This window comes from Festucalex cinctus, chromosome 21 (assembly GCF_051991245.1).
Source record: "Festucalex cinctus isolate MCC-2025b chromosome 21, RoL_Fcin_1.0, whole genome shotgun sequence".
NCBI lineage: Eukaryota > Metazoa > Chordata > Actinopteri > Syngnathiformes > Syngnathidae > Festucalex > Festucalex cinctus.
This window is the reverse complement of record NC_135431.1, coordinates 16,043,099-16,063,429: the sequence shown is the minus strand read 5'-3', so window position 1 is coordinate 16,063,429 and position 20,331 is coordinate 16,043,099. Positions and strand designations below refer to the sequence as shown.

The following is a 20,331-nucleotide window of genomic DNA, read 5'->3' as shown; positions in this document are numbered from 1 at the left end:
AAATTTTCAAAGTCAAAGTTCAAATATATGTTTAACTTTTTATTTGGAATTGCCACACCACTTGCTCCATTCAAAACGTTCCAGTCAGCAGTCCCATTCAAAATTTCTGCCTGATTTTATTTTTTATTTTTTATATCTTATATTAACAATAATAATGTGAATAAATTAGAATCCAGTTCAAGGTAGCTCTACTTAATTACTTAATTGGCATGAGACCATGACCGGGTGTCGTGTAGTATAGATAGATGCCTCTGCCTTTCTTTTAAATTCCTTCAAGTTGTCAACATGCAGTGAAAATCACCGCTCAAATCATGGCGGGCGCTCACAGCGCACTCAGTCAAAAGAGTGCACTCAGGCACGACACATGTTTTGTACCCGAGACCTCATCCGAGCCCAGCAGCACATTTGATTGCTTCAGGCTACTGTGTTATAACGACTCCTGGTGGTCATAAACAGAACTACATGGGTTTAGTGCTGTCCTGCTGACTCACGATATAAATGAGTGACTTAAAAAAAATAAAATAAAAAAAAAATAAAAAAAAATTAAAAAAACACACACTAGCTTGACGGAGGTTAGTCAGACATAACTAACATCAATTTTAGATCATCAAGACTCGGATATTACTCTTGATTAGCATTTGTTGTTATAGGAATGAAAATGAAGAGAGGACCTTGAGCCTAAGAGGAAACACTTCCCACACACTCTCACTCTCTCTCTCTCTCTCCCCTATGGATGATAAACTCGACCCTTCTCTCCTCACCCCTGATTGGACGAGGCCACTTGCTGGGAATGGCATTAAACTATTTAAATAGCACTTTGTCCCCCCCTCAGCTTAGAAGGGACTTTTATTGCGACTGACCCCATCCAGGACACATTTCTCCCCATAAAATGTATGAATATTGCTGATGTCCAGTGGAGATTTTGCCTTATTTTTCCAAATTTTGATACACATCATTTCCTAAGGATTATTGCTGGATTTGTATTATTTTTGTCCTTTTTCACCCTCTACTTTTTTTTGTGTACAGGTGAGTTAAAAAAAGATTAGATTAGTTAAAAAGTTTACAATAAATCAACTTAAATAATTGTATTTTTCCTCACAGGCAGTTAAAAATTGTCTGATCATGAAGCTGACGGGGATATTTTTGTTATTGATGCTTTGGACCTGTGAGGGTGCCAGAGTAGCAGGTGATCCAATTGAACGAGTAAAATAATAATAATAATAAAATAAAGACACTGATGGCAATTTATTTATCATTTCTACCCCCGTACAGAGAGCGGAGAGGACAACAGCGTGTACGACTTGTTCGAGCTGATCCAAGTCCCCAAAAAGAACCACGGGGTCAATCAGGTGAAAGGAGACGACCCGTACAGCCCCGCCTACAAGATCATCAACCCGGACCTGATCCCCCCGGTCCCCGAGCGGGCCCTCCGGGACCTGATCGACTCCATCCACGCCGAGAGGGGCTTCCTCTTGATGCTCAACTTCAAGCAAGCCAAGCGCACCCGGGGCAGCCTCCTGACCGTCGAGAAGAAGGACGGCTCGGGTCCGGTGCTGGAAATCGTCTCCAACGGGAAGGCCAACACTTTGGACCTCGTTTTCTCCACCGAGAACAAGCAGCATTTGGTGTCCATCGAGGACGTGGACCTCGCCACGGGTCACTGGAAGAACATCACGCTGTTCGTGCAGGAGGATCGCGCTCTGCTGTACGCCGGATGCGAGGAGGTCAACAACGCCGAGCTGGAGGCGCCGATCCAGAGCATCTTGACCCAGGAGACGCCTGCCGGCGCGCAGCTCAGGATCGGGAAAGGAGCCGTGAAGGACAGGTTCATGGTGAGTAGTGAGTACGAGACACTTTGAGCTGACTGATCCATGCGTAAAAGTGCGTAAAAAAAAAAATCATCTTTATTGCACACGGACGAAAAGTGTGCACTAAATATATGCAAGTGCAATTAAGATAGAAAACAATAGCACCGTGTGCAATAAACAGCTGACTGTGTCCAGCAGAGGTGTCCAAAATATGGACTGGGGGACATTTGCGGCCCACATCCAATTTTTAGTGGCCCACAAAATATACAAATTTTTCATTTTTTGTTAGATTTGTGAATATATCGCATTATTAATTACCATTATTTCTTGAAACTAACATGCACGTGACAAATTTTCACGTATATTCGTGTACAATATTTTTTTGGGGGGAGGGCAAAATATAAATTATTCTCGAGAAATTAGTCAAATCTGCTTTAAAATTTGTTTTCTCATTACAAATTGCTCTTGTTTGGTCCTCAATACTGAAACTTACTCAGGGCAGGGGCGTATCTATTCTAGTAGGATACGGGGCTACTTTTTTTTTTTATGTTTTAAGTGTCCCAAAGACATATTTATATGTTTTTTTTATGCTAGAGAATATAAAAGGCTTTGATGCAGCCTCTCAACTGCAAAGAACGGTTGCAGAAATGGTAGTTATTACACAAACGGCCAGCAGGTGGCAGCATAACAAATGAGATCAACCAGGGCCATGTTGAAAAAAGGTCTTTTCCCACTGTTTTAAACAGATTTGTGAATGATGAAACTCGATAATTGGTGCAAAACAGAAACAGATAGAAATATACTTTTTTTTCCTGATGAAAGAAGCGACTTTAATCTTTCTTTTGATAGATTCCATGTTTTTATAGCAAAAGAACACAATATTCTGTGGGCCTTGCAAAATCAGACAAAATCCAGTCAAACAGATCGGAGTGAACGGGATTGCTTTTTTGAAAGTGAGTTTTAATTGACTAGTTTTAGTGTGATTAAAGTACAATTCAATTCCAAATTTTTGTTTCATTCTTTCAAAAAAGAAATGAAAGGGGACAGAAAGAAGTGAAGCTTAAATTAAAGAATGTCATAGCGCTCCTTGTATTCTTCAATTTTTCCATCTTGGACACCCCTGGTATAATTTATAAAAATAAGAATGCGTATGAATCAATAAAAAGTATATAGTTTAAATTTCACCCTCGTGTTTGCAGGGTGTCCTTCAAAACGTGCGCTTTGTTTTTGGAACAAGCTTGGACGCCATCCTCCGCAACAAGGGATGTCAGAGCTGTGAGTAATTCACCACTAGTGTGTTTACACTCCCACGACTTTTATCCGATTCATGTCATTTAGTGCTATCATTTGCTCATATGTAATATTTGGCCGCGTAAAAAAATACTCCCCAGCGTGTACTGAAAATATATCATCACGCTTGAGTTGTGTGAGCACTTATTTTAAGTGTGGTTCTACTCGACCTCCAGCGCCCGATTCAATGATCATGGAGAATCTGAATGGATCCTCGGCCATCAGGACGGAGTACACTGGTCATAAAACCAAAGGTAAAGATCTTTATTGCTCCTGCGGGCTATGTTATGACACAAAGGAATGAAACAGGATTTTTTTTTTTTGTGCTGAAGATTTGCAGATGGTCTGTGGCTTCTCCTGTGAGGACCTCGTCAGCATGTTCAAGGAGCTCAAGGGTCTCGGCGTGGTGGTCAAGGAGCTGTCCATTGAGCTCCGTAAATTGGTAAGCAAGAAACATGCGTGGGTCCGATCATATTGCGATCATTGATGGGAAATATTAGACATGTTCAGAGCTGGACTGGCCATCTGGAATACAGGGAAGATGCCTGGTGGGCTGGGATCTTTTGATGCAGATGTAAGGATTGATTTTGGAAACCGTCTCCCTTGCAGACAAACGAGAACAAGCTGATCAAGTCTCGCATCGGCATCCACGGCGGCGTCTGCATCCACAACGGCATCGTGCACAAGAACACGCACGAGTGGACCGTGGATCAGTGCACCGAGTGCACTTGTCAGGTGCGCAAATCTTGTACAGTCAAACCTTGGTTTCCGATCATAATCCGTTCCAGAAGGCTGTTCTAAAAGTGATTTGTTCGAAATCCGAAACAATTTTTCCCATTATAATGAATGCAAATAATTTTAATCCGTTACAAGTCTAAAAAAACTTTTTCCAAGTTTTTTTTTTTTATTATTATTATTTTACACCATAAACTGCACTGTATACCGTCTACCATAAATAGAAAACGGTAGAAATAGACTGTTTTATTTAAATATCCTATTTAAAATGATGAAAAAAAAACAACCAAAATGCTAAATTTCTTTTTTAAATTCAATAATTCTGTGCGCTACTTTCCTCTTTTCTTCACAAGCTTTACCACTTGCACTTGCTTTCTTTGGACCCATGATTAGGGGCTAATACACGATGCAAAACTAAAAAAAAGATTTGCGTAAATAATAATAAACAGGTCTCCTCCAAATGAACTTTGAACACAAATGTGCTACGGAGGAAGCATCCTGGGCATTCGAGTTAGCTCGGCTCCCGAGTGAGTCGCGTTCAGGTACGCTCGTTTTTTTTCAGTTTGGTCGAGAGCCGAATTTTTGGACGAGTTCTGAGACATAAAATTCTTGAATTTTCTGGTTGAAAACCGATTTGGTTGAGAACAGAAGCGTTCGAAAACCGAGGTTTGACTGTAATTGAACCCGCCACCGGGTCATTCAGGCCGTCCGCATGTCTCGGACACAGTCGCCAAGTCTGAAACCAAACTTGTTTGTATGAGGGCTTTGGTCAAATTCCCGCTCTCTGCTGACCCAGCAGGCGGATCGGTGCCAGCAGGGGTCTACATTTGCAGACAGACACCTGGATTTTATTTGGCGAATTATTGTAAGATGGCAATTGTTAAAAGGAAATGGTTTGAGATCATTCGAGTTGCGCAACAAACCATCCTGGTTCAGTCAAGCTTCAGTTCGATCACGGCCAATGAGATAACCAAAAACTGTTTTTGTTTTAGAATTCGGCAACAGTGTGCCGCAAGATCTCCTGTCCTCTGATTCCCTGCGCTAACGCAACTGTGCCGGATGGCGAGTGTTGCCCTCGCTGTGGAACACGTAAGCATTTTACTTCACTTAACTCAAGGCATTTTTGTTGAAATGGGCTCCGCTATTATTATATATATTACTATACTATAAAAACCAAACCAAATTTGAAGATTAAATCAAGTGACACAACTCGTCATAAATCTCATATAAAATACCTCAGCAAAAGTTACTTAATTAAAAGGGACTCTGACATTTTTCTGTTGCTGTTTGTAAACATTTAAAACTGGCGCTCAAGGAAGCAGCCAACCAGGAACGAGCTTTGAAACCAGTCCACCAATCATGAGCGACAGTTCACACAGCTTAATTTGCATATCAACGCCTTTTTAAAAATAACTGCCCAAGTCGTTTTTTTTATTTTTTTATTTTTTATTTTTTTGAAACACAACAATTTTAACTATTTGCAACATGAGGTGATGATTTAGGCCCATTTTAAATTTTTTTATTTTTTGCAGAAAAAAATGACTGGCAATTATTTTAAGAGGGTAGGCTTGGCTAGAACAAAAACGTCGAGTCTCCGCCCAGAAAACATCCCAGACAGGCCAAAACAAATCTTTCGGACTACATCTTTAAAGGGATACTTTACTTATTTAGCCATTTTTGCCAATAAAATAATATTTTGCCTATAATAAATTTGATATTTTCATTATTTTTCCCCACACAATTAGTACCTTTAAAAACACACGCCTAAGAAATTCATGCACATACGCTACTGACAATTGTACGTATGTTAAAGTGAAATTGTCTACATAAGTATGATTACACATTTTCTTTTATTGTATTGTATTAATTTACTGTACTAATAATGAAATAAGATACAAAGAATAAGGGGTAGGATTAGATAAGTTTTTAATTTCTTTCTATTACCTTTGGACATGTAAACCATCACTAATAATTATGAGTTTTTTCTTCTTCTTTCTTTCAATTTTTATTTGCTATTTGTTTATGTTTATATATTTATACGTTATGTTTATATGTTCAATAAACTACAAACTTCAAACATTTTGCAACTTGCTGTCGACTGAAAATGACATCACTAGGGCTCAGGTAACCAATCACAGCTCAGCTTGTGAATGTCACATGACCAAACTTAGAAAACAGGTGAGCTGTGATTGGCTACCTGAGCCCTTGTGATGTCATTTTCAGTCGACAGCAAGTTGCAAAATGTGTTTTTAAAGGTACTAATTGTACATGAAAAGTATCAAATAAGTTATAGACAAAATATTCACTTTTTATTGCTATAATGGGCTAAATAAGTTAAGTATCCCTTTAAGATATTGCCTCAAGAAAGGTTTTAATGGCAACAGTTTGACCCGCTAACAAATTATTTCCCACAGGATTATTTTGTAAATCTAAACAAACTATGTATTCGACCTCAGAGGCGCCACTGTAGACTTCAATTACAGCCATACAAACGTGCCATGCAGTACTGTAAATGCTTGTGTAAGCTAAAATGTGGACGGAGCATTCATCGAAACAAGCTCCCAGTCATTCCCACAGAGATTCCGTGTAATTTCCCGTATAAAAGCCACAAATATTTCCCCGATATGTAAAGTTTTCTGTTCATGAGAAAGTATGTTAATTTCAGAGATGACTTAACTGCGTTCATGTTGGAATAAATAAAAGGGCACTTATGTGTGTGGAACATTGGCGCTTTGTGTTCAAAAACATCTTTGAATTCTTCAAGCTGAGATGGCTGCAATTTGCCAAATTGGTCAAAGTGGGGAAGAAAATTGTTTGACTGCTTGGTAAAGGCCTCGTCCACATGAAGACGCGTGCGTGACATGTTAGTCATACCTGCGCAGTCTTGGCTGCAACTCTTGCCTAAAACCAAAATAAACAGCAGGGGCCACATTCACGTGGACCTCAGCCACTTGTTGAAGTCATTCCACACCAGCGCAAAAAAAAAAGAAAACATAAGTCATAAGTCAATGGGGCATCCCAATGTAGTGCATCTTTAGGACAGTGGGCCCGCCTGTTCTTAGTACATCAGGCTCTGCCCATCCGCAACAGAAGGCCCTAAATCCAAGCTAAATGCAAACTTTTTAGCTTTCTGCTATAAAAGATTTCCCCGGTTCATTTACACGCTAAAAGCAGTTGGGTCAAAAATAACCCAAATTGGGTCAAGAATGGACTAACCCAACTTTATGAGTTATGAGTCAAAATACATTACCCACAAACAACTGTTTTGTGGGTTACCCAACATTTTGGATTAATTGAATAACCCATTTAAGTTGGGTAGAAAGTGAATCGACCCAACTTTGACTTATTTAAAATTGTTGATGCCAATTTGTTTTATTTTGCGGGTTATTCATTTGAACCAACTTTTTGGGTTAATTGAATAACCCAATTGAATTGAGTCAAAAATGAACCAATCCAACTTTTCAGTTAATTAACCCAAAAAGATGGGTCAAATTGAATTAATAACCCACAAAGCAACCATTTTTGGGGTTGTTTTCTGAGTTATTCATTGACTCAACCCAAAAAGCCTGGTTGGTCTTTTTTTTTTAATCTAATTTGGGTTATTTTTGACCCAAGTGTTTTAGCGTGTAGAGCAGGGGTGGCCAAGTTCGATCCTCGAGAGCTCCTATCCAGCCGGTTTTCCATGTCTCCCTCCTTCAGCGCAGCTGAATCTAATGATCAGCTAATCAGCAAGCTTTGCAGAAGCCTGATAACGATCCTGATCATGAATCAGGTGTGTTAGTGGAGAGAAACATGGAAAACAGGCTGGATTAAGGGCTCTCGAGGACCGAATTCGGCCACCCCTGGTGTAGAGTATACATTCGTAAAACTGCTGGGTCAATTTGGGTGCCTGTTAACTTGGGTCAATTTGCCCCAACTTACTGAATTGTTTTCTATAAAAGAACCCAGTTGAAAGTTGGGTCAAATTGACCCAAGTTAATTTCTGAATTGAACATTATGGATTGTTTTGTATTGGGTTATTTTGTACAACCCAAAATTGGGTCATATTAACCCAAGTTAATGAATCGGTCCAATTTTTGACCCAACTGTTTTTAGAGTGTAAGATTGTCGTGGTGGTGTGGGGGTGCCGCATTTCCCCAATAGCTCTTTCATTGTGTCTTTCTCCCATATTCTTTCCATCTCCCTCCTCCTCAGCGAGCGACTATGCAGAGGACGGCTGGTCGCCGTGGTCTGAATGGACCCATTGTTCCGTGTCGTGTGGGCGGGGCATCCAGCAGCGCGGACGCTCCTGCGATCGCATCAACAACAACTGCGAGGGCACCTCGGTGCAGACCCGGGACTGCTACCTTCAGGAGTGTGACAAGCGCTGTAGGTTGTCCCCACAATGAATACTAGTTGTGTCACTTTGGTGCAATGCTGACTCCTTTTTGAACGTTCAGTCAAGCAGGATGGCAGCTGGAGCCACTGGTCGCCGTGGTCCACATGCTCGGTTACCTGCGGGGCTGGCGTCATCACTCGAATCCGTCTGTGCAATTCCCCAACCCCCCAGCTTGGAGGCAAGGACTGTGTGGGAGAAGGCCGCCAAACGGAAAAGTGTCAAAAGTCTCCGTGCCCCAGTATGTTTCGGGTACACTCAATTGCACGTCCTTATATCACAACAAAATCTTATTGTGCAACCTTTCTTCCTTGTGTTCCTCAGTCAATGGCAACTGGGGACCTTGGTCACCATGGGATACATGCACTGTTACATGTGGAGGCGGCGTGCAAACACGTAAACGCCTCTGCAATGACCCTGAGCCACAATATGATGGTAAAGACTGTGTTGGTGATGGCAAAGAAACGCAGACGTGCAACAAGAAAACGTGTCCCATTGGTGAGGAACTGATCCTTGAGATACCTGAAATGACACTTCGGACCTTGAACGATGTTCACTGTTTTCAGATGGATGCCTATCAAACCCTTGTTTCGCTGGGGCCAAGTGTAACAGTTTTCCTGATGGTTCTTGGAAGTGCGGGAAATGCCCTGTTGGATATACTGGCAATGGTGTCAAATGTAAAGACCTGGACGAGGTCAGAACTCCACCAAATAGTTGACCGAAACGCATCTGCTGTCAGTTCTAGCGGAATGATTTGAATTATTCTTCATCTAAACAGTGCAAAGAGGTTCCTGATGCCTGCTTCGAGTTTAACGGTGTCCACCGCTGTGAGAACACCGATCCCGGCTACAACTGTCTCCCCTGCCCGCCTCGTTACTCAGGACCTCAACCGTTTGGTAAAGGTGTGGAGCAGGCGGCTGCTACTAAACAGGTGTGTACAACGCCGCCTTCGGAACGGAGGCCACTTCCATTTAAACTTCAGTCCTTACGCTCAGAAACATCCAAAGGTGGGCATTCCGTTAGTAATGACGGAAGCTCTGTAAATCCGTCAAAGAGGGATTCCCATTTTGTTGACGATTGACAGGAAACTTGTAAAAACTGGCGTATTTGGCATTGACGGAAGTGTTTTTTCATCCGTCAATGTAGTCGCCAATCCGTTAATAAATTCGTCAATCCGTCAATGATGGACGTCCCATTTTGGTGGCGGATTGTTGAATGACGATTGACGGAACATTAACGGATGCCCACCTCTAATGACTGATTGATGGTCCGGCTTTAAATATTGGAGGATTGATGATGAAGGTAGGGCAGGAGTCTCCAGGTTCGGTCTTCGAGAGCCCCTATCCAGTCTGTTTTCCATGTCTCCGTCCTTCAGCACAGCTGAATCTAATGATCAGCTAATCAGCAAGCTTTGCAGAAGCCTGATAACGATCCCGATCATGAATCAGGTGTGTTAGTGGAGAGAAACATGGAAAACAGGATGGATAGGGGTTCTCGAGGACCGAACTTGGAGACCCCTGCGGTAGGGTGTCCTGACATTCATTGACTCCCTTCCTCCCTTTCTAGGTGTGCACACCCCGAAATCCATGCCTGGATGGAAGCCACAACTGCAATAAACACGCACGCTGCCACTACCTCGGCCATTTCTCGGAACCCATGTTCCGGTGCGAGTGCAAGCCCGGCTACGCTGGCAATGGACACATCTGCGGAGAGGACACTGATCTGGATGGTTGGCCCAATGCTGACTTGGTTTGCGTGGAGAACGCTACCTACCACTGCACAAAGGTTGGTAAAAGGATTTACGAAGCACATTGGTTTTTGCACAGCAGGTGGACGATCCTCGTTTTCTGTTTATCCAGGACAACTGCCCCAACCTCCCCAACTCTGGACAGGAGGATCATGATAAGGACGGCATCGGAGACGCTTGTGACATTGATGACGACAATGATGGCATTCCCGATGACAGAGTAAGTAGTGCATGTTCATCATTCATGTGCAATACTAGGTGGGGAGAAGGTGCGGCTCAGGGGGAAAAGCAAATGTTTTCCCTGGCCAAAAACGCAAATTCTATCACTGAGGTACAAGTCTGAAGGGACTCAACTGTGCGCAAATTCCAACGCTACAAGTGGAATCTGACCTAAAAATAAAGCACCTTTTCATTCCACAGACCTCCTTCTAAATAGATCCACTCAGTCAGTCTGAAGGCAGATGATGAGGACCTGAACCTGAACACATATTCCTAACTTTCCCTTCCATCTTTTAATATCGCCCAAACAGGACAACTGTCCATTAACCTTCAACCCCAGGCAGTATGACTATGACCGTGATGACGTGGGTGATCGCTGTGACAACTGTCCTTATAATAGCAACCCTGACCAAACAGACACAGACAACAATGGAGTGGGAGATGCCTGCGCTGTGGACATAGATGGAGATGGTAAGGATGGCTACGAGGTGTACACATATTCATTTTTATTTTTTAGATGAAATATTCTTCAAATAAATTGATTTAGAAAAAAAAAAAAAAAAAAGAGCACTTAAATATTGAAAAAAAATCCAAATGTTTAAGTTGTCAGGGGAAAAAAAAAAAAAAAAAAAGAGAGATCCATAGAAAAGTTTTAAAAATTACCTAAAATGTAAATACAAAATGTGATCATAAAATGTCCAAAAAAGAAGAAGATAAGCAGAAAATTACCATAGTGTCAATGAAACTTCAAATATTGTCATAAATTTGAATTTTAAAAAAAGGATAAACAAACACTTTCAAAAGGTAACTATAAAATGTCCAAAAACAAAAGAAGAAATCTTGAAAATTACCATAAAATGTCCCCAAAATTGTCACAAAAAAAAAAAAAAAAAGTCTAAAAATTTAGTTTAAGAAAAGGATGGGAAAGGAAATATTCAGAATGTAACCATAAAAATGTCCCAAAACAAAAGAAAAAAAATCCAGAAAATTACAATAGAATTCCCACAAAATTGCCCAAAATGTTGGAAAATTTATAGCAAAAAAAGGCAGAAAAAATGTGGTGGAAAAATAGCCCTAAAATGTCCCAAAAAAAAAGGATGAAGAGAGGCAGTAAATCCATATAATTGTCCATATAATTACAAAAAAAATGTCAGAATTTTACAAAAAGACAGAAGCCTAAAAATGTATGAAAAAAGAATTATGAAATAATAATAAAATAATAATAATAACAATAATAATAATAATAATAATAATCCAAAAATAGAAGGTAGAAGAAAATCTATCTCAGAGTATTGGCTGCTGCATTTTTTTACTGTTATAGTGCAGCTCTAGTTATCTCTTGAACCCTCAGTACATTAGACTAACACTAACACACTGTTTCGTTCATCACAATGTTCAAATGTTTTGCGACTCCAGACAGATGTTTTGTTATTTATTTGGCCTCTTTTGACAGTCACGGTTGCTGACCGCTAGGATAGCAGTCAGCACTGTCATGTCATGTAAAATCAAAATCATTCTTTCCATTCTTTTTCCAGGCATACTCAATGAAAAAGACAACTGTCCCTATGTGTACAACGTGGACCAGAGAGACACAGATTTGGATGGAGTGGGAGACATGTGTGATAACTGCCCCCTGGAACATAATCCAGATCAGGTGTGTGCACACTGCACCCTCCTCATTTCCTTCCAGCTCATCCAACAGCGACAATACACATTCTCAGTCTTTCTCCGTAGCTTGTGAGAGACGCACAGAAGACAGAGACAAACAGATTCAGTTATTAGCCCTCAAGGGCACGTCAGTTCAAAAAGATGAAGTGGGGGTTTAGGGGTCTTTTCAACGGGCCATTGACAGTTTTTGGAACTTTAAAGTCAAGTCTAGACATGGATGATACTGCCCAAAGAAGTAAAAACCTAAATTATCCAATTTCTCCGTTCATAAAATCCCTTGAGTCCTCATTTCCAATCATCATCTCAAATTACTTACTGGATCATTTGCCATTGCAGGTGGATTCCGATGATGACCGTGTGGGGGACAAGTGTGACAGCAACCAGGATATCGATGAGGACGGACACCAGAACAACCTGGACAACTGCCCGTACATCCCCAATGCCAATCAGGCTGATCACGACAAGGACGGCAAGGGAGATGCGTGTGACCACGATGACGACAACGACGGCATCCCAGACGACAAAGACAATTGCAGACTGGCGCATAATCCTGACCAGGTTGACTCTGATGGTGAGGACAATGAAAGATTAGGAAGGGGTTGAAATGGAATCTGTGTGCTCCTATTCAATATTTTCTTCCCATTCATCATCCTTCTTCTTTTGCAGGTGATGGCCGTGGAGATGCATGCAAAGATGACTTTGACCAAGACAATGTCCCCGACATCTACGATGTGTGTCCAGAGAACTTTGACATTAGCGAGACAGACTTCCGCAAGTTCCAAATGGTTCCTCTAGACCCCAAAGGGACTTCCCAGATTGATCCAAATTGGGTCGTTCGTCACCAGGGTAAAGAATTGGTTCAAACAGTCAACTGTGACCCTGGAATTGCTGTTGGTACGTATCAAAATTCCTTGTTGCTTTTCACAGATAACCGTACAGAAAGTTCATGTTCTACAACTTGAATCTTTCTTCTGTAGGATATCATGAGTTCAATGCAGTGGACTTCAGTGGGACCTTCTTCATCAACACCGAAAGGGATGACGACTATGCGGGCTTCGTGTTTGGTTACCAGTCAAGCTCCAGGTTCTATGTGGTGATGTGGAAGCAGATCACTCAGACCTATTGGTCCAACAAACCCACAAAAGCCCAGGGCTACTCTGGCTTGTCAATCAAAGTGGTCAATTCCACCACTGGCCCGGGAGAACACCTCAGGAATGCCCTTTGGCATACCGGGAATACTGCAGGACAGGTACAGTATGACTTTCTTTGTCTCTATCGTCATAACTGATGACTTCGCCATGCGGATTATGGACAGATTATAGTTATTTTTGCCTGTTTTAGGTCCGCACTCTTTGGCATGACCCTAAGAATGTCGGGTGGAAAGATTACACGGCCTACAGATGGCATCTGATCCACAGACCAAGAACAGGGCTTATCAGGTGGGAAGATGACAAATGTATGTCCAATAGATTTGATCATTGCTCACCGACGATTCCTTTACCCACTCAGGGTTGTGATGTACGAAGGAAAGAAGATCATGGCAGATTCTGGTAGCATCTATGACAAGACATACGCCGGAGGCAGGCTAGGTCTTTTTGTCTTCTCCCAGGAGATGGTTTACTTCTCAGACCTCAAGTATGAGTGCAGAGGTAAGAACTGATGTATCAAGAAACTATGCAGTGGAAACTCCAAGGTCAAACACAATCAGTACTGGGATGTTGATTTGTTCTTGATGGATATCATATCATACTGAATGACAAGGACAGGGTCATCTGCACCATTCGCAGGCACAACTTCAGGGGTTCCACTGCACTCTGAAAACATTTGGGTAAAAAATAACCCAATTATGGGTCAAAAATGGACAGATCCTCTACTTGGGTCAATTTGACCCAATTGCTCATATTCTATAAAATAACCCAGAAAGTTGTGTCAGATCAACTACTTGGGTCATTTTATTTTTTTTATTTTTATTTTTTACAAAACAACCCAGAAGGTTGGGTCAAATTGACCCAAGCAGAGGATCTCACCCAACTTTCTGGGGCTTTTTTTCCACCCCAAAAAAAAAGGGGTAATTTTGTATAGAACAACTCATACAATTGGGTCAGATCCTCTACTTGGGTTAATTTGGCCCAACTTTGGGTCAAAAAATTGGGCCATTTTGTTTAAAACAACCCAGAAAGTTGGGTCAGATCATCTACTTGGGTCAATTTGACCCAACTTGGTGTAACAAATTGTGTCATTTCGTATAAAACTACCTATAAAGTTGGGTCAGCTCCTCCACTTGGTTCGATTTGACCCAACTGTCTGGGTTGTTTTATACACAATTACACATTCTTTTTTCATTTTTATAACAACACAGAAAGTTGGGTAAAGTTGACCCATAAAGTTGATGGGTCCATTTTTTATCCATAATTATTAGGTATGTTTGATACCACTTTTTTTCAGACCGATACCGATACCGATACTCAGACCCTCAGTACTCACCAATACCGATACCAACTGCCGATACCAGTAGTACATTTTGACAAATAAAAAAAATCACTAAAAAATATTTTTAAACAAATATATTTCCTTTAATTTTGACAAAAAAAAACACCACAGTCACTCTTCAATAGTCTTAATGCTCAAAATAAAACACAAAAATGCTCTTTTAGTTTAAGATTCACAATTTTGAAGTATTTCCAAACCGGTGAAGTTTTGGTGAAAAACTGCTGCAAGCTAGCGCCAGTTACAGGCAAGGAGGACTCACTTAACGTCTTCCCCCTCTGCCATCGGTCGCTTGTACTCGTCTGCGTCACGAGTAGTCGAGTACTTGAAAAAAGGCTGGTATCGGCCCGATACCGATACCTGGTATTGGTACTCGCCCATCCCTAATAATTATGTTACTTAGTTTTGACCCAAGTGTTTTTAGAGTATGTAAATGCAATATTGTCTTATTTTATCGCCCTATACTAGCTACGCTTAACCCCGTTTTCTTTCTTTCACAGATGCATAAACGCACAGCGCTGGATGTTCTGAGAAATGCACCTTTTAGTAGTATGAACTTTTTTTTTGTATTCTCTTGTAAAGTCCAGGGACCGATTTATCTGCGCAGCGCTTTCTTGTGCAATGTGTACCCTCGTTGAGGGTGAAGGGCATGTAGGCGGCCTTAGGGTAACGTGAAGTCGATTTGGGCCGAAAACCAAACGGCTGAGTACCGTTTGAGGATCAGAGTCCCTTCACCTCCACCCTTCCGCAAGAGTGGGGAAAGCTGGAGAGCAAAAGGAAAATATTCCCTCCCGCTTTTGCCTGTAGGACACCAGCACCTTTCTGTCCCAGCTCTCCTTGCTTTCTTACTCCGTGAAAGACCTCATTCATCTCTGTCCGGGCAGGGCTCCCCATAGACAACTATGCACTTGCAAACTTTTTACGTCCTCTCTCTCAGCTACTCGCCCGTGTGCCTTTCTAGCTCACCTTATTACCCTCCGGATGGACATCCCAAAGAAAAGACTCGAGTAAATATTCCATTTGCTTTACCAGGTTGCACATTCTGAAAGATACAATTCTTGAGGACTCAAAAGGATGACGGCAGCAGAAACATTTTAGGAATCTTTGTTGTTGAGGACGTATAACTGAAGAAAACGGTGTAGCGTTAGAAATAAGGTGAACATAATCTTATGGATGTTTGTGTGTGGAAGGCTGGCCATGGATGGAAAATGAAAATTTGTGTTCATCTACCTAAGAATTCATTGAAGAGAAAACCCAAGAAAAAGGAGGAATGCTATCCAAAACTCTCAGGTTAAATGAAAATCTTGTAAAAATCAGTCTACATTCCCTCCACCATGTCACAACCAAACCTTGGTGAATAACAAGACGTATCCTCATCTTCTGAGGTTTGAATTAGGTATTATGTAAATACATGTAATTTATTGACTCTTGTCTACAATGTAGGCAGGAAATAAAAGTTGTACTTTGAAAAAGTACAAACCCAATCTGATAAAACAGTGAAAAATAAACAAAATAAGGAGTAATCAGGTTTCAGAAACTGCATGTGTTGCTCTTATCAAGTCCCAACTCACAACTATTTTGTTTTGCTTTTGATAACAAAGGCTAGCATGACATGTTGGCGTCCTTTTGGAAAGACACGCAAAACTAAATGATGCGCAAATATTACCTCATTGCTGTTGATCGACACAAACACAAGCATTTCATTTTCCATTGAAAGGATTTTAGTATTCGTGTAGCATGGGTTGTAAATTAAATGTCGTCATTTGAGTACAACCAGCGAGAATGACAGTAAAATGGGAGATTTCTTCTTCTTTAATTATTATTAAAGAATAATTTTTGCTTTATCGTATATGTCCAATGCTTTTTTTAACAGATAAATTATTGTTCTCTTTTGTTCTTAGCTGTTTGTGAGAGGTCAATGAGTGCGTGCGTGTGTAGATAAATGCTATTTAAATAATTTATCAGGATTTGTTGCCGTACAAAAAGGCACCTGTCCGTCTGTATAAACGGTTTGCACACTGATGTGAGGATGTTGTCTTCTTTATCATTTTTTTGGGGAGGTGGGGGTTGGGCCGGGGGACCTATTTTGTTTATCAATATTATCATTATTTTTTTGTACATTTAGTTTTGCTTGTCTGTAAACATGTTCTTAGTTGTACAAAATGCTGTTTTTATTCATAGTGATTATTATTTTGTAACATACTTCAAGATAATAAATAGTTAAAAGTCTGGTGATTGTGTGTGCTTTTTGAGTCAGTTCTTATCACAAAAGTACTTGGTGAGATTTTTGTTTTATTCTCTTTCAAGTACTGGATGACTCTGAGTCCAACCCATTGCATGATTTTGTTTTTCAATGAATTACACTGTTTAAACAAAAACAAAAAACAATGGGGCAAAAGTAATAGATTAGTGATTAGCAAGTCTGCAACGCAGTCACAAGTACCTGGGTTTGAATCCCAGTTAATCAAAGACTATTAGTATAAATTCATTGAAGAATCTAACTCATTCACTTTCAGCCCGATTAAAACGGATCTTCGACGTGTATAGCCGTCAATGGCACTAAATGAGTTAAATTGTCTGTAGTTGTGAACATGAGTGAATACTTGCCTCTAGTACCCTGTGACTGACTGGTTACTATTCCATGGTGTGCTCCACCTCTTGCCCAAAGGTCAGCTGTGATAGGGTCCAGCTCACCCGCGATCCTAATGAGGACAAGAGATATAGAAAATGGATTGATGACTCAAAAAATCTGCAATATTTCATTCATTGAGATCTGGGTTATGTTTGCTTTCATTTTTGAGTTATGTATTAAGTCTTTTTGGTAAGACCCTGAGAGAGTTGTACCGTCAGGTTTTTCTCTCACTAAGAGGTGATGAAGGTCAATATGTGGAATGTGACACAAACGTCTGCTCTTTAGCTTCAGCTAGCAGGTGACCCGGTTAGACAAGACCGATCTTGTGATGGGTATTTGCTTCAGGAGGGCCAAGGTCAAACTATTGCAAGTTCATTGTCACCAGTGACGTCCAAGTTATGCTTTGTATTGAGACTCACAGACTTTTTTTGGACCAACATAAGCCAATAAATAAATAAATAAAAAAAATAAAGCTTCCATTTTGTTTGTCACTCAGCATATCAATCTGTCAATGTGTTTTTGTCGGAGAAGAACAGAATAAAATAAATAAAAAAAGCATCAAGAATGGACCGACCCAACCTTTTCAATTATTTAACCCAAAAAATTTGAGTGAAATTAATTATTAACAACAAAAAAAACTTTTGGGGTTGTTTTGTGGTTTATTCATTTGACCCAACTGTTTGGGTTAATTGAATAACCCAATAGAATTGGTTTAAAAATGAACCGACCCAACTTTTTGAGTTGTTTAACCCAAAAAGTTGGGACAATAATTTCCCTTGTGGGTAATAATTAAACCCAACTTTTTGGGTTAATCGAATAACCCAAATGAATTGGGTCAAAAATGAAATGACCCAACTTTTTGAGTTATTCAACCCAAAAAGTTGACAACCAATATAATGGGGTGGCTTAATTTAATATGACCCAACTTTTTGGGTAAATTGAATAACAAAAAAAAAAATGGGTTGGTCCTTTTTAGACCCAACTATTTTTGACCCAACAGTTTTTAAGAGTGCTGCGATAGCTGTAGCCATGACAAGCAAGGAGGTGGCCTCAGTTTGTCAAGTCTTAGTCTGATTCGATTTTACTCAAGTTCTGTATTTCAGTGTCTCAATAAGTACAAAGTAGCAACACTAGGGCAAGACTTAATAGTTGCTTTAATTCTCGCACAGGAGTGTACAAATGCCCTCGTGTTTACTTTTGCACCGTTTAAGGCTTCGTGGCTGGAAGGGAGAGGAGACCCTTGAACTTTATCATTCCAGTCTAACCTCCAAGGTTGAACACAATTTGTTCAGATGAGACATTTTTTTTCCTCTTGGGAAATAACAGTTTGGCAGCCAGCACAAATGATCTCCTATTCCTTCATATTTATAAAGGCAAGTGCTTGACGGTGAGAAAAAAAAAGAACAAAGCGTACTGTTCCCTCACACCCGAACACTCCTTAAATAATGACAGAGGAAAGCTGCAAAAGACCCACCCTATTACCCCAAAGCTTCTTTGATATTCCTTTAAAAAGAGCCCCCCCCCCCCCCCCCCCCCCCCCAGTAATAGGGTATGAACTATCAGCATTGAAGTGTCAGGCCAAAGTGCTGATGAATGGAACAGGAGATGTGCAACATTCTTATTTAGCTCCTGTAATTCTCCCAAGGAAGCGGATAGACTGTGGAGCCACTGAACTGACCTCAAACCTCAAACTGGCCACATGAATTGGCCTCCCTTGCCTGTTCCCTTCATCTATCACCTGACACTTGCGCACTGGCTGTGTGTGTTGTGTTAAGAGGAGGACCCCCCACCAAATAGCACCACCTTTGCACATGAAGGTCAGGCGGCCCACAGGGTACCACCTGAACATACACAATTCGAGACACACAATATGGACCTGCTAAAAATAAAACCTGGAATGTGTTTTTATTTCCTTACCTGGTATTATTTGGGTGTATAGTAAAGGATGTGAAAACACCAATATGATGAGCACGCAGTGAAATTTCAGAGTGAAAATAGCTGAAGGCCTTAAATTGCGTCACTCCGACATGTTATGAAACATCTTGAGCCGTCAGAGCTTCCTGGTTTACGCGCAGCTGGCCCTCTTGTTTTAAGAGATTTACAGGCTGAAGACTCCTTATGTAAATGAGAACCTGCAACAGAACCGGGAATACTGCCAGTTTAGCTTCAGATTCAGTTTCTTGATAGGCTGAGCAGAGTCTCGATCTGGATCCAGGCAGCATTCTGAACCAGACTATTATGCTTTTCGGATCATTAAGGTTTAAAATTTAGTGAAAACATAGGACTAGGTGATTTTTTTTTGATTGAGTTCATATTGCCTCACCTATGAAACTTGACATAAAAAAAAAAAGACTGCGATAACTGTTCATTTTATGATGTTAACAGAATTTGTGTTTGTTTTTAACAGTCAATGGGAGAGAACAACATATGGAGTTAGGACAGAATTGTGTCATGTTCTGCTTATTTTCTGTACATACGCTTTATTTTTGAAGACCCAGTTCTTGACACACCTCTAGGAGCCTGATTGTTTTCACCTGTTCACCGCTCTATTTCACCTGCCGTTCACCTCACTGCCAGGTCAATTAATGAAGAAGTTTCAAAGAAGAAAAAAGATGAAGAAGTTTCGAAGAAGAAAAACAAGACGTTTCAAGAGTAGAAGTGTCGAAGCAGTTTGGAAGAAGATATATTTTTTTAAAGTTTCAAAGAAGGTTTCAAGAAAGTTTCGAAAATGAATTTTTGAAAAAGAAGCATTTTCAAAACGTTTTGAAAAAGATGTTTCCAAGTAGAAGAAGAATATCCATAGAAGTAGTAGTAGTAGTAGTAGTAGTAGAAGAAGAAGAAGAAGAAGAAGAACAAGAACGAGAACAAGAACAAGATCCATAGAAGTAGTAGTAGAAGAAGAAGATCCATAGAAGAAGAAGAAGTAGAAGATCCTTAGAAGAAGATCCATAGAAGTAGAAGAAGATCCATATAATTATTAGCAGTTACTACTGCTAATAATTATATGGATCTTGGACGAAGAAGAAGAAGAAGCAGAAGAAGAAGAAGAAGAAGGAGAAGAAGAAGAAGAAGAAGAAGAAGAAGAAGAAGAAGAAGAAGATCCATAGAAGTAGTAGAAGAAGAAGAAGATCCATAGAAGTAGTAGAAGTAGATCCATAGAAGAAGAAGAAGAAGAAGAAGAAGAAGAAGAAGATCCTTAGAAGAAGATCCATAGAAGTAGAAGAAGATCCATATAATTATTAGCAGTAGTAGTAAAAGACGAAGAAGAAGAAGAAGAAAAAGAAGCAGAAGAAGAAGATGATGATGACGATGATAATGACGATGATGATGATGATCCATAGAAGTAGTATTAGAAGAAGACCATGTATTT

At 40.4% G+C, this 20,331-nt stretch overlaps 1 protein-coding gene across 1 annotated transcript; it reads left to right on the top strand.

The window, feature by feature from the left end:
- The first annotated feature begins 850 nt into the window (after positions 1-850).
- On the top strand, positions 851-16,558 carry thbs1b (thrombospondin 1b). The gene is made up of 23 exons (XM_077510738.1): positions 851-1,026; positions 1,102-1,186; positions 1,273-1,832; positions 3,008-3,083; positions 3,275-3,352; positions 3,431-3,540; positions 3,708-3,833; positions 4,826-4,922; positions 8,028-8,201; positions 8,273-8,449; positions 8,533-8,706; positions 8,775-8,902; positions 8,987-9,139; positions 9,775-9,993; positions 10,068-10,175; positions 10,486-10,645; positions 11,710-11,828; positions 12,179-12,413; positions 12,509-12,736; positions 12,820-13,091; positions 13,184-13,281; positions 13,352-13,491; positions 14,830-16,558. Exons 2-23 carry the CDS (start codon positions 1,123-1,125, stop codon positions 14,835-14,837), a joined length of 3,504 nt encoding a protein of 1,167 aa, XP_077366864.1. The 5' UTR covers positions 851-1,026; positions 1,102-1,122; the 3' UTR covers positions 14,838-16,558.
- Positions 16,559-20,331: the final 3,773 nt, after the last annotated feature.